General features: G+C 41.3%; 4 protein-coding genes across 6 annotated transcripts; 2 read left to right on the top strand and 2 right to left on the bottom strand.

The window, feature by feature from the left end:
• The first annotated feature begins 207 nt into the window (after positions 1–207).
• Positions 208–6779, top strand: wbp1la (WW domain binding protein 1-like a). 2 transcript variants are annotated; one of them, XM_060072562.1, is made up of 4 exons: positions 208–399; positions 1684–1786; positions 3169–3330; positions 3771–6779. In XM_060072562.1, the coding sequence occupies exons 1-4, from the start codon at positions 337–339 to the stop codon at positions 4364–4366; spliced, it is 924 nt and encodes a 307-aa protein (XP_059928545.1). In that variant the 5' UTR covers positions 208–336; the 3' UTR covers positions 4367–6779. The 2 variants fall into 2 exon arrangements, with proteins under 2 accessions (XP_059928545.1, XP_059928546.1); XM_060072563.1 differs by lacking the exon at positions 208–399 and adding an exon at positions 1159–1310.
• On the bottom strand, positions 6639–10814 carry LOC132472788 (steroid 17-alpha-hydroxylase/17,20 lyase). Its single transcript, XM_060072561.1, has 8 exons — positions 10390–10814; positions 10102–10240; positions 9652–9887; positions 9288–9374; positions 8576–8782; positions 8174–8343; positions 7795–7898; positions 6639–7592 (listed from the first exon to the last, which is right to left on the bottom strand). The coding sequence occupies exons 1-8, from the start codon at positions 10699–10701 to the stop codon at positions 7330–7332; spliced, it is 1518 nt and encodes a 505-aa protein (XP_059928544.1). The 5' UTR covers positions 10702–10814; the 3' UTR covers positions 6639–7329.
• Positions 10815–11173: 359 nt separating this feature from the next.
• borcs7 (BLOC-1 related complex subunit 7) lies at positions 11174–12506 on the top strand. The gene is made up of 5 exons (XM_060072564.1): positions 11174–11352; positions 11669–11731; positions 11828–11871; positions 11972–11992; positions 12133–12506. The coding sequence occupies exons 1-5, from the start codon at positions 11221–11223 to the stop codon at positions 12182–12184; spliced, it is 312 nt and encodes a 103-aa protein (XP_059928547.1). The 5' UTR covers positions 11174–11220; the 3' UTR covers positions 12185–12506.
• A 9820-nt stretch (positions 12507–22326) lies between these two features.
• LOC132473235 (cystatin) lies at positions 22327–24301 on the bottom strand. 2 transcript variants are annotated; one of them, XM_060073261.1, is made up of 4 exons: positions 24153–24301; positions 23289–23467; positions 22779–22895; positions 22327–22564 (listed from the first exon to the last, which is right to left on the bottom strand). In XM_060073261.1, exons 1-4 carry the CDS (start codon positions 24202–24204, stop codon positions 22484–22486), a joined length of 429 nt encoding a protein of 142 aa, XP_059929244.1. In that variant the 5' UTR covers positions 24205–24301; the 3' UTR covers positions 22327–22483. The 2 variants fall into 2 exon arrangements, with proteins under 2 accessions (XP_059929244.1, XP_059929245.1); XM_060073262.1 differs by having other exon boundaries at positions 23289–23516; positions 24153–24268.
• Positions 24302–25258: the final 957 nt, after the last annotated feature.

Genomic DNA, 25258 nt, shown 5'->3' with positions numbered 1-25258 from the left:
AGAATTCTAACTTTAACTTTAACTTGTTTCTTTATTATTAACAAGTGTTAGAACAATAATTTGTTTTCACACCTGCACACAGAGTTCATAAGGTTACCTGGTTTGATTCCCCTGGAAACGAGGTGCAGTCGTTTAAATGACAACCTAACTAGCCAATTACTATTCCAGGAATTGAATGACCCATAACCCTGACCAATCGGAGTGCTAGGAAGAGGCGGGTCTACTGTGCTCCCTGTCTGAGTAGCTTGTTTTGTTTTGCGGAGCATACAACATACGAAGGGAAGAATGTCAAATGTTTTCAGTTTCCAACGGGATTAATTACTCAACTCTAAAACGATGGGTATGATGAAACTAGACGTGGAAGGAACAGATCCGACCACGTTGCCGACGGTCCCAGAGGTAAACTAGGTTGTATAACGTTATTAGCCCCGCTGGTTAGCTCTCTCAGGCTCTCTCTAAAATTACCTTTCTCTTTCATTTATATCCACCATAGTTCACCGAGAAGGGAGTTCCCACATTGTACTAGGTAGTGCCTACGCTTCCATATATAATCCTTCTTTAACGTGTAAATGACTAATGTATACTCTACATCGTGTAACTAAAAGTACGTGTAACGTTACTTTTTAATTTCTTTGCAATAGTTTCACAGCAGCAAAATACACAGTTTACATCCAGTATAAATATGTAGGTACAAAACAATATAAGTGCTTATTTTGTAATGGCGTGAGTGTACCAGGTCCAGATGATTGTAGTAGATAGCCACTGATTTACACGCATTAATTATGATAAGCAGTTGATACCTCAACTGCTTATGTCATTGCATGTATTATCTTTCTTCTAGCTTTTTTACTACTCCTATTGATAGACATGTTTACTGTACATTTTAGTTTTTTGTCTGCTGTCTCAACTAAAACGGGACATATTATCTTATGTATCCCCGCTGGTGTCGTTTTTGAGTAAGTTCAACCTGCTAAACTTGGATTGGGCGTTTGACATTTGAGGAGAAATGTCAGAAGCCTGTAGTGTAGATGGCGATCAGGAGGAGAGTTCGTCTGCTCGGGGTCTATGCGATTACTGGGCTTAATGGAAAGGGATGGGGAAGGTTTGTTTACTCTTGGATGGGGAAGGTTTGTTTACTCTTGGATGGGGAAGGTTTCTGGCAACACGTCGGGCGTCCGATTCCGAATTGCGGTTTCAAGATAGCACTGGGCTTATTCAGTCGCCCCTCTTCAGCAAGAAGAGCGAAGACCTCTTAGTCTTCCTCTGTAATTAATGGTGCTGTCATGTCTTTCATATGGGGTACCAAACAGGTAACAAAACGGTCTAATACTACTTCTGCTACTCCTGGGATACTACTACTACTAACACTACTAACTATATGGTAGATGTCAATCGTGATCCATCCACAATGAGTTAGTTATAGTCAGACTCGTTTTTAAGAGTTGCTGTTTGCTTGTAAGTTGTCAACCTCGGCATAGTCATAGCAAAGCGTAATCTATTTTTGAATTCTTCTGTAAATGAGTATCTGTAGAGGTATTTCAAACATCCAACACACGGAGAAGAAAGAGATACTTGGTACAAGATTACTCAGGCTCAGATCTGTTGGTACTTCTTTGGCCGCACGTACGTGAAGATTCCCCAAGTGTTTTCTTAAACCAATCGTGATGTTTTGTGTCCCTTCAGAACGCCCTGGTGTGCCAGGGAGCCAACAACAGAAGCTACATATGTGATGCGGGCCACTGCTGCGGAGAGACGCAGTGCTGCAGCTACTACTACGAACTGTGGTGTGAGTAGTCGTTCGCTGTCGCTTACAATGCATGCTTACCAATAATGCATAGACAGAAGCATATTTGCATGTTGCCGCCATAGCCCATTGCAAATCAGAGTGGTTCAACTCGCTCGACACGGTCAGGCTCATGTGTGTTTCATGTCTGCTCTGCTCTTGTTTTTTCGGCCTCTCTTGGCTCCCTGCCGGCTGGACACTTAAATAACACATCCTGACGTCATGCTCGCTCGCTCGCTAGATGTTCACAGACACATCGACACCCCTCTCCCTGAGCTCTCCCTGACAGCTTTCTATTCATACCACAACGGCCCATTTGTCACCTTGTTCCATGGTTCCATTTCACAGCCTAGATAATCGGACGTATGCGACATGACATGAGACAGGGAATGTGTGTTGTGGCCCTGATCATGAGCCTACCCCTCCTGAAAAGGCCAAGAGAGTTGCCTGTCTCTCTGCCTGTCTTGTCTGACTGATTGCTTGTTTTTGTGCCTGTCTCATCTGCTTCTGTCTGTCTGCCAGCATGTGTGTCTGTCTGTCTGGACTTGTTTACCCGTCTAGCGACTGGGAGCGACTAGCGGCGGATGCATATCATGTTCCCGCCGGGCCGCATTCCCTTTAAATAAGCCAGCGTTCCCATCCTATACCAAACAACACTCTCAGTCTAGTGATCTCTCTCTCGCTCTCGCTCTCGCTCTCTCTCTTATCTGTGCTTCTGCCTATACTGTGCAAACTTACTTCTCCCAGTTCAGATCATATGTTTCAAGTGCAAAAATCTATGTAAATTGCGGGATGATTTAATTCATTCATTCATACATTATAAGCATTGGGGGACTCTGTACCAAACTCAGTATTTGGGAGTCTATTTGTGACTGCTGCAGCCAAAAAGGCCTGATTTCACAGCGATATCAAACATGTTGTGGTATATTATACACGCTGTGTTTTTTTCGATAACATTGTGAATCTGGTGACGTTGCAAAACATTTTTTTATTATTATTACTTATTAAACCCCCATCATGTAAGAATCTTACCTTGTGAATCCTAACTCTCTCATGTGTCCTCCTAGCAGATGACAGCAGTGCAAACTTTGTGTACGATTTGTCAAAATCTTTTACTGATCTCATTTCGTTCCCCCATGGTCTTAACGACGGAAAGTAAAGAGTCCAAACCAAAATTGCATTGCGTATATAAACAACGTTTTTCTGCAAAGACTTCTTCTCCGTTCTTTATTTCAGTTGTCTGCCTGCTCCACGGTCAGTAGGTCCCTCGGGGTTCTGCTTGGCGGACCCTCATCAATAAGAGGGTCCCTCCTTGTGTCTTAGATCTCCTCTGTTGTGTGCTAACGCTCTGGGGGGGGGGGGGGATCTCTCTCTGTGGGGCTCAGGGTTCTGGTTGGTGTGGACCCTCATCATACTCCTCACCTGCTGTTGTGTGTGCCAGCACCGGCGCTCCAAGCAGCGCTTCCAGCAGCAGCGGCGGCAGAATGAGATCAACCTCATCGCCTACCGCGAGGCCCGCAACAACACCCAGCTGCCCCTGTACCTCAGTGAGTCCCTGTGGGGTCGTGTGTCTTTGTCACTGTTTCGCGCTGTCAAGATTCAAGAGTAAAAAGGCTATGTTGAAATGGAGAACGTGCATACATACTCTCTTATCTTTCTCTTCCCGTCTATCTATGAATAGATTCAGATTTTCTCTAAGAGTTGTGTATTTCTTTCCTACAGTTTCTGTCTTGCTTGTGTTTTATGGTAGAGTGACTTTTCTGCATTTTATTTGATACAGAGAAGATAACTCTACAAAAGAGAAGGATTATTCCAATATATGGTGTGATTACAATATGGTATATTATTGAATGATACTTATTATTCTATATACGTTAAATATATATATGTTAAAGTGATGGATCGGCTGAGCATTCAGTCTGTGGTACAACGAGGTTGACCACCGAAAGTGGATCCCCCTCTCAGAACAATGTTCCCCTGTCCACAGGATTCCTCCCCGACTACCTGCTGCCCACCTACGAGGAGGTGGCCGACACCCCGGCCATGCCCCCTCCCCCCTACAGCCCACCAGAGTATCCGGTCCCCCCCGACACAGCCCTCCACCCTCTGACGGCCCTCCGTCGCCCCGGGAGCGAGGAGGAGGAGGAGGAGGCCGCGAGGTGTTCCAGGGGAGCGGACCCCCTACTAGGCAGCACCGCCACGGCTGACCCCCTCCAGAGCCAGGCGGGCCCGGCCCTGAGCGGCGGGGGTGGCGCTGGGGGCCCCGGGCCCCAGCGAGACCTGACCCCGGCCCGCTACCGGCGCTTCACGGGGGACTCGGGCATTGAGGTGTGCGACGGCCAGGACCTGTGGGACCAGCATGGCTTCCTGGGTCGTGAGGAGCAGGAGGAGGAGGAGGAGGAGGAGGAGGAGGAGGAGGAGGAGGAAGATGAAGAGGAAGGAGAGGTGAAAGAGGAGAAGGGGGAGGAAGAGGAGGATACAAAGGAGGAGATCCCGGCGTGTGATAGCTGTAGTGCTCGGGCCGTCGCACGGAACCCGGACATCGATCAGGACAGAGGGACATGCACCAGGGCTCTCAGGTAATCCGCTGTGGGATTCCAGAACAATCTATCCAACACTAGAAGGAGGCTGTTGATTGTTCTTCTGGCACGCACATTGAGTTCGGATGTTTGCTGTTTGCTGCGTTCAAATGTTTGGACTGACACGGAGTGTGTTTTTTTGACGGTGGTCTTAATGACGTGTACATGCGTCTGGGGGGTCAGGGATGCGGTTAAATAATCCATGGAGAATTTTGGGAAGTTTCGTCAAGCGGGTTAAAAAATCGCATTGGCTGTCCCAGTTTTGCCAAATGGGGCTGGGTGTCCCTACTAGATAAGGATTGAGGTCTCAGTCTCGAATGTTGTAGCCCATACACTCTTTATCACTATGTGAACCCTTTGGGCCTGCTTATTAGCGTCTCCACTTAGCCTTGCCTGGTGTCTTAGAAGGTGGTGCTATAGAACAGAAGAAACCTACAGGAATACGCGGCAACATCCAAAACTCCTTCCAGTTAGGGGTTGTGGCCCAAGCCAAACATCGACCCTTAGTAGCTAAAGATGGCCAGGCAGTGGAACCCCACCATGCCCCCTGTGGTAGCAAATGTAATCTTTATGCCATAATCCTAAATTTATACAAGAAAACAAATTTTGTTTCAGTGGGTCTGAGGTTTCAAAATGGAAAGATGTTTATGGATCTGTGATTGTGAACCATTTTATTTGGGTTCTTTTGTACAATAACTTTAAACAATCCACAGCTGAACAATGATGATGACCTGTTGTGGTGCCAAAATGTTGGTGTTTTTTTTTATAGTCGTAATGTTCTAGATTTGTTTCAATGATTTATTTTGTAGTTGTTTTGTTGGTAAGGCTTAAGGCACAGGACAATCTGTGTTAGCCAACACAAACGCTGCAAGCACAGCTCAGGCTGGCTCCTCCCCACTTCCTGTTGCAGAACAACTACCTCCTGTAGAATAAATTACTCCCTGTTGTAGAGCAACTTCCTATCGTAGAATAAATTAACTTTTTTAATGAGGGTTTAAAGTCTATGCAATTAAACAACTACTATAGTATAGTAGTCACAGACAATACGAATTTGTATTTGTGAATATCTAGGAAGCAAATGATTTTTCCTGTCTGTTCATAGCTTCTACTGACTATGAATCTGTCCACTGGTGAATCTTTTCCACCTTTTGTTCATCCTGCCACGTTCAGTACTGGCCAGTATGCCTGTGTAGCCCATTAACGTGAATCATTTGTTATTTCTCATGAACTGTAAAACTAACGCCTTCACTGCGCTGTGGTAGCCTTCTGTATAGAGCTGGGTGTGATGGTGGTGTCTGGGACGTGTTTATCTAGCTCACTCGCACCTAATCTAGTGAAACGTTGAATGTAATTCTGATGTCGGCCACCAGGGAGAGTATGTTGTCAACCTTAAGTAATGGCATTACAAACATGATGTAAATTTGTTTGAAAAAATCCGTAAAGTAGTCAGAGAAATTAGTTTAGCAATACATTAATTCCCTTAACAGTTTGATTAAGGGTCATCATGGTCACTGCCTTAGGTCTGGGATATGCAAATGTAGCTTCTTATCAGAAAAATATAAACGATCGCAATACGGAACTGTAACAGGCCTTTTTATCACACTGTACTTTTTTAAACATTCAGGAGACAGAGTCGGGCATAAATATCACAAAATACATGTATGAACATAGATGTTTATGTTTGATTTCTTAATATTGTACAAAAAATTGTTGTCATTATAGTTACACAAGTAATACATGGATAATTATGTGGTTCAATGTCTGATGCATTAAAAATAAATATTAAAAAGGACATTGAACATTATTGGCCTGCTAAGAATAGAAAGAAGCAAGTTTAACATATTTTCTGCGTATCATGAGAGTATACATTCATGTCTATTCTGCCTGATTTTCAAAACAATGTAGGCCATCACTATTTTTGTAAGAAAATGTATTGTACATGTCATCTACAACTCATTGTACTCGTACGTAACTAACATCAATAACCAGCAATTGTAAAGCTCTGAATACGTTTATTTTTCAGACTTGAAATTATGCTTGGTTCAAACATCAATAATGTTATTAATGCCTATAAATGCATACATTTGAACTGAGAGTACTTTCTCATTTCTGTTTTTCAAGTTAGTTATAGTTCTTAAATGAAGTTCAATTGTTGGAAGGCTGCCATTTAAAGCGCAACACTGCACTGATTACAATGTTCCTCTTTAACTGATTTGTTAACTTTTTACTCTCCAAAATCAGCACTTTTCTACTTTTAGCACCAACAAGCCTTATAGTTGCTGGTGCCAGGTGTTTTTCTGTCTTTAAGCTCATTTTGTTATCTGTGTAATGAATTACTAAATTTCTCCTTTTTTTTTTTATTATGTTTATTGTTTTTGGGATTGTATAAATGATTAAATGATGTTATTGACCGATAATTGTGTAACGCCTGATTATTAGAAAATGTATCTACAACATATTAGCATTCAAGAGTTTAGAATACGAACAAGTCCCACAATTTACTAGTGATTCTGAGAATACGCTGCACAATGATGCACCCTTCAACTGTTATTTGCCACTCGATATGCCATGGCTAAATTGTGTGGCGTTTTTTCGTATCGAAATGTGAGTGATATACTTCTCATCGAACAGCGGACGGAACTGAAAGGAAGCGCAGCACACTCCAATAAAGTCAGGTTTATACGCCTCCGTCCACACGTCTGTGAAGATCCTCGGACTCAAGTCGCCATGCATATCTTAATGCTTAACCATAGCTTAGCCAAAATGTTTGCGATGATTTTGGTGAAAAACTCAAACGTAATCGAAATGGACCCTCTTTTCATGATACTGAGCCTATAACGTTTACGAATTGTTCCCAGCCCCCTTTTACAGATACATTAGAAAAAGAAGACTGAGTCGCCCAAAACAATCCTGATATCAAACCCGACACCAGGTAACCCCAGTGTGTGGTCGCCTCCTAGCTGGCTATCAGGACTCCCATCCCGCTCGCAGTGTGGCGTGGACTTCGTACTTGGCGGGCTGCAGAACTACCCCAAACTTCCCCTCCAGGCTTGGCAGCGGCCGGCCCGCCGGCACGGAGAAGGTAAAACGCTGCAGCGTCCACGACAGGAAGAGGAAGAGCTCCATCTTGGCCAGGCTCTCCCCGAGACACACCCGCACGCCCGCACCGAACGGCAGGTAGCTGGGAGACGGGAGCGCCACACCCGAGCCCTCTGCGTCCAGGAAACGACCTAGAAATAGAGGAGAGGAGAGAGGGATCCAGAGCCACATGTAAACAAATGGCGCAAATCTGATGTACTCACATAGATCCTGTTTTAAACGCCTTTAAAATGTCTTCTGGTACGGACCAGAATGTGAACCACATCTGGTAAACAAATCTGAATCTGTTTAATGCAAAACATTTAAGCACAAACAATGTAATTTATTCTTCACCTGGGTCAAAGATTTCTGGATTTTTCCACTCCTTTTCGTCATGGTGCAGTGACCACAGGTTAATAATGACCCGGTCACCTTTGCTTACAGCAAAGTTTCCGATACTATGAAAAACAAAAGCATAAATTTAAAAGATCAGTGCATCATTTTGTTTTCTTAAGCAGGCAAAATGTAGCATGAATTATTTTATGTTCACTGCTACTTCTTTCTGCTCTGACGCCCCAAATTGCCCCATGAGAAATTCACAACTGTTCGTATTATACGACCAAGAATTTGACAAGGAGAACCTGTGGGTTCCCGAGCCAGACGTTGAGTACCCCTGCTGTAATGCCTGGAGCTCTGTGTGTATGTGTGTGGGGGCGGGTATGTGTTACAATACCTGGTGTCAGCGAGGGCCACGTGGGGGATGAGCAGGGGGGCGACGGGGCGGATCCGCAGCACCTCCCGGATGGTGGCTTCCAGGTAAGGCAGACTCCCCCTGTCTTTGATCTGGGGGGTCCGGTCACGGCCCACCCTGCTGTCCAGCTCCTCCTGTATACGCTTCTGCACCTGAGCATGCACACACACACACACACACACACACACACACACACACACACACACACACACACACACACACACAGGGTAGGGGCATTAAAAATTAACCAAAATGATTCACGTGTGTGTGTGTGTGTGTGTGTGTGTGTGTGTGTGTGTGTGTGTGTGTGTGTGTGTGTGTGTGTGTGTGTGTGTGTGTGTGTGTGTGTGTGTGTGTGTGTGTGTGTGCGTGCGTGCCCCTCACCTGTGGGTAATGGATGAGGTAGGCGACGGCCCATTTGAGCACGGTCGTCGTGGTTTCCACGCCAGCGCCAAAGATGTCGCCGACAGTCATGAGCACGTGGTCGTCGCTCAGCCCCACGGCCTCCGTCAGGTTGTGGTTCTCCGCGCTGCGCTTGGCCCGCAGCAGGGCGTCCAGCAGGTCCCTCTGCACGTGGTCGCTGTAGTCGGCCTGTCAGGAGAGGCGTCGGGGAAAACATACGTCTGAAACCCTCATGTCTTTTGTTAAAAAATGAGTTGTCTACATCCGCATTGGACCCACCCCTTGTTGTCCCCCCCCCCCCCCCCCCCCTTAATTAAATGTATTTGAAATTCCTTTTCATTAGCTGGAGAAACTGTTTCCTATGTTTTGAAATTGCATTTGAAAGAAATTGATGATTTTAGGGAGATCTATCTTAGTCGCTTTGAATAATAGTGTCTGCTTAATGACAGAGAGAGAGAGAGAGAGAGAGAGAGAGAGAGAGAGAGAGAGAGAGAGAGAGAGAGAGAGAGAGAGAGAGAGAGAGAGAGAGAGAGAGAGAGAGAGAGAGAGAGAGAGAGAGAGAGAACTTCCTCAGACTCACTTATAATCAAATATATGCAATGGGGCTGTACTGATAATATTATACTTTGCAAATCCTGTTTATTTGCAAACAATTTCATTAAACCTTCTTTGATAGTAAAAAGTTTAGGCCTACTTTGTGTTCATCATATTTCTTCTGCAGAAGACTGTCTCTGGCCGCTACACAGTCCTTGAGAAGGCGCAGGTCTGCGTTGGGAAAGATCTGGAAGGGTCAGAGGTCACTCTTTACTAAGATAAGAGTAGATGTGCTCTTGGAGTACTCCTACCAGTCTCCCAATACAGATCGAGAGTACAGAATAAATGCTGATATACTGTTAGAAGTATATAGTAAATATTCTGCTTTCCCCGTCAGTATGTCCATTGGGGTGTGGCACAGGAAGTTATAGGCCACTCTGAGGTCCACCCCTTCCCCTACCTGTCATAAACATTACGACGTTTACATTTAAACAACGATGAAACCGGCTCAGCTGGAGGCTTACCTGCAAGCAGGGGAAGATATCCACCAGGCTGTCCTTGGCCACGGTGTCCACGATGCCCTGGCTGTAGCCCAGCATGGACTGGAACTCCGGGTCGCCCCGGCGGTACGAGGAGTTGAAGCAGAGCGCGCAGATCACGTTGGTGACCGCCCGCGTGAGCTCCGGTGCCAGGTCCAGCGGCAGATCGCGCAAGGCCGCCTCGGATACGGCGGTGCACAGAGACTGCGACTCCTGGCAAACTGGTAATGGTGAAGAATGATCAGGAATCCGTGCGAAAACAGCTTGCGTGCGTAAAAGCTGCGTTAATTTCATGAAACGGACTTTAACTTGGATTTTTTTTTAATTAAATTTTAAAAGTTTGAGTTGGCTATCTCACAATAGAAAGGCGTTGCAGACAGTGAGGTTAAAGAGAAACAGTAGGGACAACCCGAACCAACCGTTGGATTTACTCACCGATCTTCTCGATGGAGGCTGAGCCCTCCCCGAACATGCACAGGGCTCCGTGCACGATCTTCCGATGGAACCTCCAGGTGGGACCGTAGTCCCCGAACGCGATGTCTTTCCCGTCCCTGGTCAGTACATCTGTGGTGACCTGGAAGAAAATGAAAAGTTACAAAAATAAACAAACAACGTAAGCTTAAGAACCAAGTATGCCTGCATGAAGAGGACGAAAATAGAATTGAAAAAACTAAGAAGATATAATGTAAAATATATGGTTTTATTCGATTAGCGAACGCCTACACTTCGGGGTCTCCCGGCAAATATCTTCCCCTTCTTCAGTAAAACCTCCTTGGCGTGCACGTGGTGGTTGACCAGGATCAGTTTATGCGCGCCCATCATTAGAGAATACGTCGGTCCGTATTTCTCCTGCAGACTCTGGAAGAGGATGTGTGGCGGGCTGTCACTGCGCAGGCTGAGCAGACTGCCGATGATCGGGAGCGCCGGCAGGTGTGGGGGTCCCCCGTGGCCCTTCGACGATCCTGTCAGCTTCACAAGCAGCAACAAAGCTATCAGAACAACCAAGAACACAAAAAGGAATAAAAGCAAGCCCATGTTGACGACACTGATGAAGAAATATTATTCAGTGTTCAAATTGTTATTTTTATTTAATTTAGGCCAATAATCGCGGTGAAGGAAATGCTGCAGAATGACTTTAGACAGGGATGGGATTTATTTTATCCGAGTCCTTCAATGCCATTACCTTGACACCATAATCTATTCAAATACGGTTTTTTTTTTCTTCAAATGAGTTATCGCTTGGAGTAGTGCCAATAACAATCCCCCTAATGGTACCCTGTTCAATTTTAGGTTATTTAGGCCAATGATTGTCAATCTGGACTATTATTGAATTAGGACCTATCGATAAACGTACATTTGTAACCGTAATTAATGCTATATATTACCAAAAAAAGGAAACAATTGTTAATACTTGCTCTTAATTATAAGTATTAGAGGTAAATGGATAAAATGCATTTCATATATATAAAAAACAAACAAAAAAAACGACATTGAGAAACCTAGTGAGTTTTGTCCTATGGGGCGCACCGTAGTTCGGATAAACAAGAATGAAACATGTCTTCCGCAGAAACCCAGCCGCGGTTCGGTCAGTCGGTCAAGGGTCTTTTATCGGATAAAGTGGGCACATGTAGCGGGGATGTGATTGCTCTGACTCGGCAAGTGTTAAAAGGATCGCGTAGTCAAGAGGTAAGACCTTGGAGGCTATGATCTATCAAGGGGTCCTGAAAAGTGCTAACGGGCTAGCCTAACATTGGTTCTGTTGTGACTATCAACCTGTAGGCCTACCGTTGATAGAATAATAATAACAGAGCTTTATTATAAAGGTAATGGTTCCAATGATCTGTAGTCTCTATACATTGGTTTATATTGTACCTGTTGTCTGGTCAAAGAAGGGAATTGCTCATTGCAATTTTGTAGCATAGAGGAAGTTGGGAATATTGTTGAGTTTACTGTCCAATATGTGACGCTGCACTTCATAATTACTCCTAAATGTCTCATCCAGCTACTCGGCCAAGCAGCCAGAAATATGGTTATTCAGGAAGATGCCATTTTACACTCCGAGGATGTAAGTAAAGAGAATAGCCTTATTTATGTTCGCCTGTCATACCGTTGTGTATCACAAGGTGTCAGAAATCAGCACTAACTATCTTTCTTCTTGCAGAGTTTAAGAAAAATGTCCATAATCACCACACACTTACAATATCAGTGAGTTATTAATAGTTATCATCGTGTTTTTTAAAATTGTCAAATGCAAAGAAATACAATATCTTGATGTGAAAACTGATAGTATTTTGTTTCATTTTAGACAAGAGGCCATCCAAAAGAAGTAAGTCTAAACATGGAGCGCTGTTTTTTGTTTTGCCGCATCGCTATCTCCACCCAATGCCACAACACTATTCAATTAACTGACAATGTCTCTCCCCCCCCCCCCCCCCATATCCCTTCTTATTTTCACTCCCTCTCTAGCGTGGAACACTCGAAAAACCTTCAGGATCAACTCAGACACTTGCTTAAATGAAACCCGCCAACAGATTTTTCCCTCACCATCTCTCCAGTCGTCCGTTAAATTATTATACAGACTCTCATCGTGTGGTATTGGTGCACCAAGACAGACAAACAGTGAAACCTGTGGTGATACGAAAGACATGTCGGCCGTGTTCCATGAACACAACCGACTTCTGTGTACCCCCTAGACTTCAACCAAGACAGAGAAAATTGCATTGGCTACACTGAATACGATATGATACTGTCAAACATGCCTGTTAACACATCAATTAGAAGTTGATTGATCTTTTTTTTTATCATTGTTACAATTAATTAAATGCTTTCCTCTTCCTGTAGTTTCTTGCTGATTTTTTCCACATTCATACGTTGGTCAGCAGAATGAAGGGATGCGGGAAAACAACCTGACAACGTAGCGTTGTTTTAAATCGAGTTCTATTGTTACTTGGATTGCAACACTGCAGGTCATCAACTATTCGTCCTGTTGACACGTCCGCCTGTCTCAAAAGTCAGATTGAACTATTCTCCCCTAGCATGTGGAGCCGTGCTATCTGCTTCCAAGGCCAAGCAGCTGCCTGCCCTGACTAGGGCCGTCCCTGAGCTTCTCTGACGTGAGGGGGCCGCCGCCGCTGGCTTCCTCGGCTGCACGTGCGGGGTCGATTCAGAACCCAACCCTGACGATGAGGATGCTGTTACATCTCCCCCCTTCCTCAGATGTAGGGAGTTTCGCCTAGCCACGACACAAGGTCGGGGTTTGTAGCATAGTTCTGCTTGACGAGGTCTCACGTGTGGCTATCTGCCCAGTGTGCTTTTGATGTTCTGTACAAGGGAACGTGCCAGTGGTTCGAGCCAAAATAATGTTCTCTTTGTCCCGACGACCCCTTGCACACCTTATCATGCTCCAAGGTCTGGACGGAAGTCTGCCAGGGACATGGAGAAGGGAGGCCTGAAAGGTTTTAGCTTTGAAAAACATGGCTTGATTTGTTGTGAATCAGTGGCATGCTGAGATCATCAGAGAGGCAACAGTGGGAAATCTGAATAAAAGTCTACACTTTTCAATGTTTTCTCTTATTATGGTACTCAATTGCACTGCTGTTTGCTGCTTCTGCCAAATGGTAAGAAAAAATTATAATGGCCTAAATGTTCCCCCACATCGATACAAAACATGTACATTGGGTTAGTTGTACAGATTTATACTGTACATTTTAAACGTAATGCTATCATGTCTATTAACCACATATATATGTCATATATAACCACAGACACATTTAAAATACAATTCTCAGTGGGAAGTGGAGGGAGCTGTGAGCTAACCCCTTGGAGACCGGGGTTCAAGTCCAGTTGATATCTTATCTCTATTTCATGCGAATTATAAAGTCAAGTATAACCATTGCGTTGTCTTTTTTCAGTGTCTTGATGGTGCATTGATAAGTTCGGAGGTTAACTCTCTAAACAGCTCAGGTTTGTATCCCCGCAAAAACATCGACTGGGGTACCACTTGTTTTTTATTGGTCGTCATGAAAAACAACATAAGGGGTAACACTGTTGTTTTTTATTGGTCATCATGAAAAAAAGCATAAGGGGTAACAATTTGGTTTTTTATTGGTCGTCATGAAAAAAAACTAAGGGTAACACTGTTGTCTTTGTCAAATATTTTATAAGGGGTAACACTGTCGTTTTTTATTGGTCGTCATGAAAAAAAACAAGGGAAATAATAGAAATACACATACATTTTAATGTCATGTATATCCTCTTTGTTGACGATTGATTTTTGTGTATTGTCATCGCCTCAGTGGTGCAGTGGGGTTTACTCTGCCTAACCCCCTGGCGACCGGGGTTCAAGTCTGGTTGATGTCATCTGTTGGAAGACTCATATCTCTATTTCAAGCGAATTTTAAAGTCAAGAATAACCTTTGCGATGACGTTATCCGTTTTCTTGATGGTGCATTGTTAAGTTCAGAGGTTAACACTCTAAACAGCTCACGTTCGGATCCCCGCAAAAAAAATGAAATAAATATAAGGGGTAACACTGTTCATATTTATCAAATAAAACATAGGGGGTGACACTGTTGTTTTTCTTTGGTCTTCATGAAAAAAAACACAAGGGGTAACACTGTCGATATTTATCAATTAAAACATAGGGGGTAACACTGTCGTTTTTATCAAATGAAACATGAGGGGTGACACTGTTGTTTTTTTATTGAGCGTCATGAAAAAAAACATAAGGGGTAACACTTGTTTTTTATTAGTCGTCATGAATAAAAACATAAGGGGTAACACTGTTGTTTTTTATTGGTCGTCATGAAAAAACACAAGGGGTTACACTCTTGTCTTTGTCAAATAGAATATAAGGGGTAACACTGTTGTTTTTCATCAGTCATCATGGGAAAAAAAACATAAGGGGAAACACTGTTGTTTTTTATTGGTCGTCATGAAAAAAAACATAAGGGGTAACACTGTTGTTTTTCTTAGGTCGTCATGAAAAAAAACACAAGGGGTAACACTGTCGTTTTAATCAAATGAAACATGAGGGGTAACACTGTCGTTTTTATCAAATGAAACATAAGGGGTAACACTGTGTTTTTTTTTATCGGTTGTCATGAAAAAAACATAAGGGGTAACACTGTCGATATTGATCAATTAAAACATAGGGGGTAACACTGTCGTTTTTATCAAATGAAACATGAGGGGTGACACTGTCATTTTTCTTTGGTCGTCATGAAAAAAAACATAAGGGGTAACACTGTTGTTTTTTATTGGTCGTCATGAAAAAAACATAAGGGGTAACACTGTTCTCTTTGTCAAATAAAATTTAAGGGGTAACACGTTGTTTTTTTTCAGTTGTCATGAAAAAAAACATAAGGGGTAACACTGTCGTTTTTTATTGGTCGTCATGAAAAAATGCATAAGGTAAATAATAGAAATACACACATACATTTTAATGTCATCTATATCCTCTTTATTGATGATTGATTATTGTGGATTGTCATCGCCTCAGTGGTGCAGTGGAGTGCACTCTGCTAACCCACTGGAGACCAAGGCTCAATTTCTGTGGAAAACACAATATCTTTCATTTGAAACGTAATGCTATCATGTCTATTAACCACATATATATGTCACATATATATGTCATATATAACCACAGATATATTTAAAATAAAATTCTCAGTGGGAAGTGGAGGGAGCTGTGAGCTAACCCCCTGGAGACCGGGGTTCAAGTCCAGTTGATATCTTATCTCTATTTCATGCGAATTATAAAGTCAAGTATAACCATTGTGTTGTCTTTTTTCAGTGTCTTGATGGTGCATTGATAAGTTCGGAGGTTAACTCTCTAAACAGCTCAGGTTTGTATCCCCGCAAAAACGTCGACTGGGGTACCACTGTTGTTTTTTATTGGTCAACATGGAAAAAACATGAGGGGTAACAGTCGTTTTTTATCGGCCGTCATGAAATAAACATAAGGGGTAACACTGTCGATATTTATCAAATAAAACATAGGGTGTAACACTGTTGTTTTTCTTTGGTCGTCATGAAAAAAAACATAAGGGGTAACACTGTTGTTTTTTATTGGTCGTCATGAAAAAAAGAAATTAAGGGGTAACACTGTTGTTTTTTATTGTTCGTCATGAAAAAAAACATAAGGGGTAACACTGTTGTTTTTTATTGGTCGTCATGAAAAAAAACATAAGGGAAATAATAGAAATACATACATACATTTTAATGTCATGTATATCGTCTTTACTGTTGAGGAGTACAAGTACCTGGGGGTGTACTTTAATAACAAGTTGGACTGGTCTAGAAATGCAGAGGCTGTCTACAAAAAAGGCCAAAGCCGACTCTTTTGCCTCAGGAGGCTGAGGTCCTTTAACATCTGCCGGACGATGCTGAGGATGTTTTACGAGTCTGTTGTAGCCAGTGCAATCTTCTTTGCTGTCACATGCTGGGGCAGTGGGATGAGGGTTGCAGACACCAACAGACTTGAAAGACTGATTAGGAGGGCCGGTGATGTTGTGGGGGAGGAACTGGACACCCTGACGACCGTGGCAGAGAGGAGGATGCTGTCCAGGTTTCAGTCCATCTTGGACAATGTCTCACACCCTCTCTATGACACACTGGCCCTGCAGAGGAGCACCTTCAGCAGGAGATTCCTCTCACCCAGATGCACCACAGAGCGCCACAGGAAATCTTTCCTGCCTGTGGCCATAAAAATTTACAACGCCTCCCTTAGAATGTCAGACACCGTCCCTCTCTGTAATCTCTGACCTCAAACAAGGACTATAATTCTTGCACCTTTTGCACAATACTGTACAATTCTTTTTGTACAGTGCTGTCTTTTGTGTATGTATGTATGTATGTATGTATATATATGTATATGTATATATATATGTGTATATGTATGTATGTGTATATGTATGTATGTATGTATATATGTGTATATATGTATGTATGTATGTATATATATGTATATGTATATATATATATGTATGTGTATATATGGTGTTGTATATATATTTATATTGTCCTTAAAAAAAATTTTATTTGTATATTTTTGTTTTTCTTAGGTTTTATCTTTTGTGCATGTATGTGTATTTATGTTGTATGTATGTATATATACATATATATATATATATATATATGTGTGTGTGTGTATGGATATATATGGATATGGATATATATATGTTATATTTTATTCTTAATATTTATTTATTTATTTGTGTATTTGTGTATGTATATCTGGAGTTCGTGACAAAAATAATTTCCCTCTGGGATTATTAAAGTATTTATCTATCTATCTATCTATCTATCTATTGATGATTGATTGAAGTGTATTGTCATCGCCTCAGTGGTGCAGTGGAGTGCACTCTGCCTAACCCCCTGGAGACCGGGATTCAAGTCCGGTTGATGACCTCTGTTGGAAGACTCTAATCTCTATTTCATGCGAATTATAAAGTCAAGTATAACCTTTATGATGTCTTTAACCGGTGTCTTGATGGTGCATTGTTAAGTTCGGAGGTTATCACTCTAAACAGCTCATGTTCAGATCCCTGCAAAAACGTCGACAGGGGTACCACTGTTGTTTTTTATTGGTCAACATGGAAAAAACATGAGAGGTAACTGTCGTTTTTTATCGGCCTTCTTGAAATAAACATAAGGGGTAACACTGTCGATATTGATCAAATAAAACATAGGGGGTAACACTGTTGTTTTTCTTTGGTCGTCATGAAAAAAAGCATAAGGGGTAACACTGTCGTTTTTATTGGTCGTCATGAAAAAAAACATAAGGGGTAAGACTGCTGTTTTTTATTGGTCGTCATGAAAGAAAACATAAGGGGTAACACTGTTGTTTTTTATTGGTCGTCATGAAAAAAAACATAAGGGGTAACACTGTCGGTTTTTATTGGTCGTCATGAAAAAAAGACATAAGGGGTAACAATGTTGTTTTTTATTGGTCGTCATGAAAAAAAGAAATTAAGGGGTAACACTGTTGTTTTTTATTGGTCATCATGAAAAAAAACATAAGGGGTAACACTGTCGGTTTTATTGGTCGTCATGAAAAAAAACATAAGGGGTAAGACTGCTGTTTTTTATTGGTCGTCATGAAAGAAAACATAAGGGGTAACACTGTTGTTTTATAATTGGTCGTCATGAAAAAAAACATAAGGGGCAACACTGTAGTTTTTTGTTGGTCGTCATGAAAAAAACCATAAGGGGTAACAATGTTGTTTTTTATTGGTCGTCATGAAAAACCACATAAGGGGTAACACTGTTGTTTTTTATTGGTCATCATGAAAAAAAACATAAGGGGTAACACTGTTGTTTTTTATTGGTCGTCATGAAAAAAAACATAAGGGGTAACACTGTAGTTTTTTATTGGTCGTCATGAAAAAAAACATAAGGGCTAACACTGTTGTTTTTTATTGGTCGGCATGAAAAACAACATAAGGGGTAACACTGTTGTTTTTTATTGGTCATCATGAAAAAAAGCATAATGGGTAACAATTTGGTTTTTTATTGGTCGTCATGAAAAAAAACATAAGGGGTAACACTGTTGTTTTTCTTTGGTCGTCATGAAAAAAAACATAAGGGGTAACACTGTCGGTTTTATTGGTCGTCATGAAAAAAAACATAAGGGGTAAGACTGCTGTTTTTTATTGGTCATCATGAAAAAAAACATAAGGGGTAACACTGTTGTTTTTTATTGGTCGTCATGAAAAAAAACATAAGGGGTAACACTGTTGTTTTTTATTGGTCGTCATGAAAAAAAACATAAGGGGTAACACTGTTGTTTTTTATTGGTCGGCATGAAAAACAACATAATGGGTAACAATTTGTTTTTTTATTGGTCGTCATGAAAAAAAACATAAGGGGTAACACTGTCGGTTTTATTGGTCGTCATGAAAAAAAACATAAGGGGTAACACTGTTGTTTTTCTTTGGTCATCATGAAAAAAAGCATAATGGGTAACAATTTGGTTTTTTATTGGTCGTCATGAAAAAAAAGATAAGGGGTAACACTGTTGTTTTTCTTTGGTCGTCATGAAAAAAAACATAATGGGTAACAATTTGGTTTTTTATTGGTCGTCATGAAAAAAAACATAAGGGGTAACACTGTTGTTTTTCTTTGGTCGTCATGAAAAAAAACATAAGGGGTAACACTGTCGGTTTTATTGGTCGTCATGAAAAAAAACATAAGGGGTAAGACTGCTGTTTTTTATTGGTCATCATGAAAAAAAACATAAGGGGTAACACTGTTGTTTTTTATTGGTCGTCATGAAAAAAAACATAAGGGGTAACACTGTTGTTTTTTATTGGTCGTCATGAAAAAAAACATAAGGGGTAACACTGTTGTTTTTTATTGGTCGGCATGAAAAACAACATAATGGGTAACAATTTGTTTTTTTATTGGTCGTCATGAAAAAAAACATAAGGGGTAACACTGTCGGTTTTATTGGTCGTCATGAAAAAAAACATAAGGGGTAACACTGTTGTTTTTCTTTGGTCATCATGAAAAAAAGCATAATGGGTAACAATTTGGTTTTTTATTGGTCGTCATGAAAAAAAAGATAAGGGGTAACACTGTTGTTTTTCTTTGGTCGTCATGAAAAAAAACATAAGGGGTAACACTGTTGTTTTTTATTGGTCGTCATGAAAAAAAACATAAGGGGTAACACTGTCGTTTTTTATTGGTCGGCATGAAAAACAACATAAGGGGTAACACTGTTGTTTTTTATTGGTCATCATGAAAAAAAGCATAATGGGTAACAATTTGTTTTTTTATTGGTCGTCATGAAAAAAAACATAAGGGGTAACACTGTTGTTTTTCTTTGGTCGTCATGAAAAAAAACATAAGGGGTAACACTGTCGGTTTTATTGGTCGTCATGAAAAAAAACATAAGGGGTAAGACTGCTGTTTTTTATTGGTCGTCATGAAAAAAAACATAAGGGGTAACACTGTTGTTTTTTATTGGTCGGCATGAAAAACAACATAAGGGGTAACACTGTTGTTTTTTATTGGTCATCATGAAAAAAAGCATAATGGGTAACAATTTGGTTTTTTATTGGTCGTCATGAAAAAAAACATAAGGGGTAACACTGTTGTTTTTCTTTGGTCGTCATGAAAAAAAACATAAGGGGTAACACTGTCGGTTTTATTGGTCGTCATGAAAAAAAACATAAGGGGTAAGACTGCTGTTTTTTATTGGTCGTCATGAAAAAACACATAAGGGGTAACACTGTTGTTTTTTATTGTTCATCATGAAAAAAAACATAAGGGGTAACACTGTTGTTTTTTATTGGTCGTCATGAAAAAAAACATAAGGGGTAACACTGTTGTTTTTTATTGGTCGGCATGAAAAAAAGCATAATGGGTAACAATTTGGTTTTTTATTGGTCGTCATAAAAAAAACTAAGGGTAACACTGTTGTCTTTGTCAAATATTTTATAAGGGGTAACACTGTCGTTTTTTATTGGTCGTCATGAAAAAAAACATAAGGGAAATAATAGAAATACACACATACATTTTAATGTCATGTATATCCTCTTTCTTGACGATTGACTATTGGGTATTGTCATCGCCTCAGTGGTGCAGTGGGGTTTACTCTGCCTAACCCCCTGGCGACCGGGGTTCAAGTCTGGTTGATGTCATCTGTTGGAAGACTCATATCTCTATTTCAAGCGAATTTTAAAGTCAAGAATAACCTTTGTGATGACGTTATCCGTTTTCTTGATGGTGCATTGTTAAGTTCAGAGGTTAACACTCTAAACAGCTCACGTTCGGATCCCCGCAAAAAAAATGAAATAAATATAAGGGGTAACACTGTTGATATTTATCAAATAAAACATAGGGGGTGACACTGTTGTTTTTCTTTGGTCTTCATGAAAAAAAACACAAGGGGTAACACTGTCGATATTTATCAATTAAAACATAGGGGGTAACACTGTCATTTTTATCAAATGAAACATGAGGGGTGACACTGTTGTTTTTTTATTGGTCGTCATGAAAAAAAACATAAGGGGTAACACTTGTTTTTTATTAGTCGTCATGAATAAAAACATAAGGGGTAACACTGTTGTTTTTTATTGGTCGTCATGAAAAAACACAAGGGGTTACACTGTTGTCTTTGTCAAATAGAATATAAGGGGTAACACTGTTGTTTTTCATCAGTCATCATGGGAAAAAAAACATAAGGGGTAACACTGTCGAAATGTATCGAATAAAACATAGGGGGTAACACCAGGGACGCGGGAAGTCAGTCCAAGGGGGGGGGGGGTGCTGAGAGAGAGTCTATATAATTACGTCATAATAAATGCTGCGCAACATCCATTGTTTACAGAGACGAGATGACGGGTGACGTCACATTCAGGGCTCCGCTCTGAAAAACACTCTACTGGTGTGTAAAAAGAGTTCTGCCAACTAGCCACTGTTATTCACAATCGACAGCAAAAGTAAACAATGTGAAAATTAGAGTCAACTCGGCTGATACTGTGCTGAATTTCACACACTAACAACATGCCGACAAGCTGTTGCGGTCCGGGATTATACACAGCGTTATAACAAGGATTCAGGAGGTTATTTCTAAAGGTTTAAAAGGAAAGTGACAATAAAAGAAAGCCTTCATTTTCATCCAGAGATACGAGTTGTCTGATATTCAGCTATCAACAGTTCTGCGTTGTGCGTCATAGCCTACGTCAGCCTACTCAGACAATGTTCTAAATAAAATGAAATGATAATATGATATGATAAATATTATAAAAAGGGTGGATGTCAATAATTTAATGAAAAATCATGTTGTATGATAAAAAAAAAAAAAAAAAAGTATTGATTTGTTCAGAAGACCTTCTAACTTGCAGTTACAGCCAGAGGCCGCCAGGGGGGGGGGGTGCTGCAGCACCCTAAGCACCCCCACTTCCCGTGTCCCTGGTTATACTAGTAAAATGTACTGTTAATAATAATTGACAATATATTGTAATTTGTTTTTTTATTTAATCATATAAACGAATGAAATTGCTTCCGGCAACAAAAATAGATCACCACTGAGCGGTCAGAGTGATGTTGGATGCTCATATCTCAACGGTATTTAATGGAAATTGTCACAAGTTTCATTACAATTTGTTTTGTGAGCAAGTATTTTATTATTTGTATCATATTTATATAAAAAAATGTAAAACATTTTTTTTGGGGGTGCAATGCATGCTTATGCACCCCCGTAGAACCGGGCCTGCCTTTTCATCACCTACACTCCGGCTTGATTCTAAAAAAAACGTAGAATTTCATGCACAAGGAGACATATGGGCCTCCTTGTGCAGGGAGACATAGGCCTCTTTGAACCCTGTGAGGACGACCTATAGTCCTCCTGTTGCAGGAGGTCTTGGAGGGGAACCTAGGTCAGAATAATGCAAGAATACATTTTATGATCTACAGAAGCAGGGAGGATTTTAATGGATACACAATCACCCTCAACATCACCTTGTGTTGGAAAATAATGTGATGAATGTTATGATTCAACAGTGGGGTTCAACAATGCTATATAGTATTTTAAAATCTTAGGCATTCTCATTTGAACTGTAATACATAAGTAATGTGTAATTTTCCTATATGTACCTTAGATAAGCTAATCTTGGAGATGGATAAGTTAGATATGAACACAGACACAGCTGCTTTAATTAAGAATGGACCTCTATGTTTTTTATTTCTATGTACAGCAGGGATTAAGCACATTATTTGACGATGCTAGCAGCAGAATTAGTTGCTAAGAATTTAGCTGCTAAGAATTGAATGTGGCGCTAGAAAATGTGGGGCTTGCAAGGCGTACTCCTCAGTGCTGGCAGCGGATGGAGGTGGTGGTCATCATGTCGAGCCAGGGCAGGGACAGGACCACAAAGTGACACCGGAACATCTGGAGGGGGGAAGTCACACAAAAGAACCGCCGGAATTACCCAGATAGCGGGTTCCCCAGGCCTCGGCCATCTTCATCCACCATCGCTACTTTACCACACCTGGTGGTAAACTAGGTCCCCTTTGGATATACTGATATTTAGATGGAAACAGTGCTCTGCTGTCTAATTTGAACGTTTCTCCCCCTGGGTTGAGTTCCTCCTAGGGTCGGCTACCTGGTGAAGACGTCCCTCTGGCTGGAGTTCGCAGTCCAACAGGTCCCGGCCCAGGCGTTTCAGACACACGGTTCTGGAGATTCGGACCTCCAAGATGTAGCGGATCCCCTTCACGATCTGTGACCATGTGGAGAATGAAGGTAGGGTTACGATTGGTCGGTTTACAGCAGCCACTGAACCCCAAGAGCCAGCACCAAAGCCATTTGAAGCTGGCATTTCAGTTAATGGTCCAAAAACAGACCGAGCGTTACCCAGCACCATACCAACTTGTCGTCATTACTACGGGGGAAGGATAGTGAAGTGATGAGCGTGTTTGACTCCCAGGCCATAGTAACCGGGTTGGATCTCAAATTTCTGAAGCATACCTCTATCCTTGAGCAAATAAATACTAAACCCCTACCTGCCCCTTAAAATGACATGGATCAGAATTCACTGGAAATCACTTTGTGACTTAATAGTCACACACCCTGCTAAATGACTTATCCAAAAACCCGTCTCCATCTTGCATACCTGTCTCTGGGCCTTTTCCACCTCGGAGGTCCTGAACAGATAGGCGTCGTTAGACTGGTTGTTGAAGAAGTAGGTGGCCACCAGCACGGCCTTCGCCAGCCCCTTGTCGTTCTTACTGATGTTAGATGGAGAGCCTGGAACCATCACCTCCCCAGGCTCCCCCATGCTCCACACCACCTCTGGGCCGTCAACAGAGACATTAGGAAAAGGACTGCAAGTATCATTGGGCTAGCGAGAAGAAAAACAGTGTTGAGATATTTAAGTGCGTGTTGTGGCAAGGGTGTCCGACTTGCAGCCGAGAAATAGTGGTTGTTGTCCAATGTCCACATTCTACCCCCAGGCTCCTCCTTAATGATTTGCAGCCTATCTGAATTCACTGGAAGTTGCATTGGATAAAAACATCACCTCAATGGCTAGTACAAATCCCATTTGACATATTGGTATCCATATAGATAAAAAAAAAAAAAAAAGGGGTAGCCAATGGAAACAAGATGCTGCTTGGATATCTTTGTGGTTTGTACCCCACAACCAATAAGCATTCAGAAGGTGAGTCCTGCCTCAATTACAGACATAACAACAAATCCAGACCCGAGACTTTCAACATCTAAAGCCATGACAAATATCTGTTCTAAGTATGTAACATTGAGATGAAATGGTTGAGTAAGGTTACGCAAGTTTTGAACTGTATCACAACAAACATTTCAAAGAGTTCTGCTTTTAATTCACACACAAACTCCAGCTCTTGTTGGATCTCAGTCTAACAGTCAATGTTTAAACTGGAGACCTTGATAATAACTTCCACTAAGAAGAGCAGTGTCACATGTAAAGGTTAACACTAGAGAAGTTTTTAAAAGTTGATCTTACCCAGAGCAGTTAGGAGAGAGACCAACAGTAGAACCTTCTCGTAAGTCCTCATCACGCCTGTCTCTCTCTCTTACTTTCTCTATGAGTCTCTTATGACTCTCTCCCTTCTCTCTCTCTCTCTCTCTCTCTCTCTCTCTCCAGGCTAGCTTCCTGTGCAGCAAGACTGTTACCACAGCAGGCCAACCAGGTTACCTCTTTGGCAGTATTGGCTGATCAGGGATCAGTAATACTCACCATAAACCACAGCTGATAAGAACTGACTGCAGGCCCGGCTGACTCCAGAGCAGTGAAACACATATACACGCATGCAAACATGCATACACTCAGCTGAGACAAATGATGCCTAACGAGATAACCCAACTGAATACTAGATGAAGACGAACTGCTTCCTTGGTTATCGTTTTATTGATGTTCTAATGTTTTATTGTAGATCATTTCAATATGTTTATAAAAAGGAGAAAGAGAGAGGTTAATTTGCTCTTCCTCTATCACCACTTCCTTTACTCAACCACAAACATTCTTACTGTGAGCTCTCATCAAACAATGTCTGTTTTTGGATTTTATTTGGAAGCATGGTTGTGTGTGTATATATATATATATATATATATATATATATATATATATATATACTGTAAGGATTGTTTATTTTTATTGTAAATACAATAGCTGTTTTTAGACAGTCCCATAAGCATTGCCACTTTCATTTCACTGTCCATCCTGTATTTGTATGTGAAGAATAAAGTTATTGATTCTTGAATCTTCATACACAAAAACAAACACGCATACATTACAACTTGATGTAAAATTCAGTGGGTTTACACACAATTAACTCTATACCATTCTGAGAGATGAGATTTTCAAAGTGCCCGCAGTCCCCTCTCCGGGGACTGTGGGCCCTTTGTTGAGGGTTATTTATCCGCATAAGGCCCCTTTTCCTTGTTCACTTTTAGCACATTTATTCTGAAAAGAATCATTACCATGTGTTGCAATTAATGAAAAAATGGCAGAAACTGTAGAAGTGGTTTGCGCATTCCTCAAACCTGAACATGTAAATTCATCCATATGATCCACACATAAATTCCTACTGAGTGTATTGCAATTTTAAC

Source organism: Gadus macrocephalus, chromosome 15, assembly GCF_031168955.1.
Source record: "Gadus macrocephalus chromosome 15, ASM3116895v1".
Taxonomy (NCBI): Eukaryota; Metazoa; Chordata; class Actinopteri; order Gadiformes; family Gadidae; genus Gadus; species Gadus macrocephalus.
Note: the sequence above shows the minus strand (reverse complement) of the source record. Positions and strands in the feature narration are given on the sequence as shown.

Coding starts and splice junctions, on each gene's coding strand:
- LOC132472788 (XM_060072561.1), bottom strand. CDS start 10,701: ATGGGCTTGCTTTTATTCCTTTTTGTGTTCTTGGTTGTTCTGATAGCT. Junction 9,888..10,101: donor AGCCTCCATCGAGAAGATCG/GTGAGTAAATCC, acceptor CACCATTACCAG/TTTGCCAGGAGTCGCAGTCT. Junction 7,593..7,794: donor TCCAGAAATCTTTGACCCAG/GTGAAGAATAAA, acceptor CTCTATTTCTAG/GTCGTTTCCTGGACGCAGAG.
- LOC132473235 (XM_060073261.1), bottom strand. CDS start 24,204: ATGAGGACTTACGAGAAGGTTCTACTGTTGGTCTCTCTCCTAACTGCT. Junction 23,468..24,152: donor CTCTCTCCTAACTGCTCTGG/GTAAGATCAACT, acceptor TTGACGGCCCAG/AGGTGGTGTGGAGCATGGGG. Junction 22,896..23,288: donor TGGAAAAGGCCCAGAGACAG/GTATGCAAGATG, acceptor ACATGGTCACAG/ATCGTGAAGGGGATCCGCTA.
- borcs7 (XM_060072564.1), top strand. CDS start 11,221: ATGTCTTCCGCAGAAACCCAGCCGCGGTTCGGTCAGTCGGTCAAGGGT. Junction 11,872..11,971: donor ACCACACACTTACAATATCA/GTGAGTTATTAA, acceptor GTTTCATTTTAG/ACAAGAGGCCATCCAAAAGA. Junction 11,993..12,132: donor CAAGAGGCCATCCAAAAGAA/GTAAGTCTAAAC, acceptor CTCCCTCTCTAG/CGTGGAACACTCGAAAAACC.
- wbp1la (XM_060072562.1), top strand. CDS start 337: ATGGGTATGATGAAACTAGACGTGGAAGGAACAGATCCGACCACGTTG. Junction 400..1,683: donor CGTTGCCGACGGTCCCAGAG/GTAAACTAGGTT, acceptor GTGTCCCTTCAG/AACGCCCTGGTGTGCCAGGG. Junction 3,331..3,770: donor CCAGCTGCCCCTGTACCTCA/GTGAGTCCCTGT, acceptor CCCTGTCCACAG/GATTCCTCCCCGACTACCTG.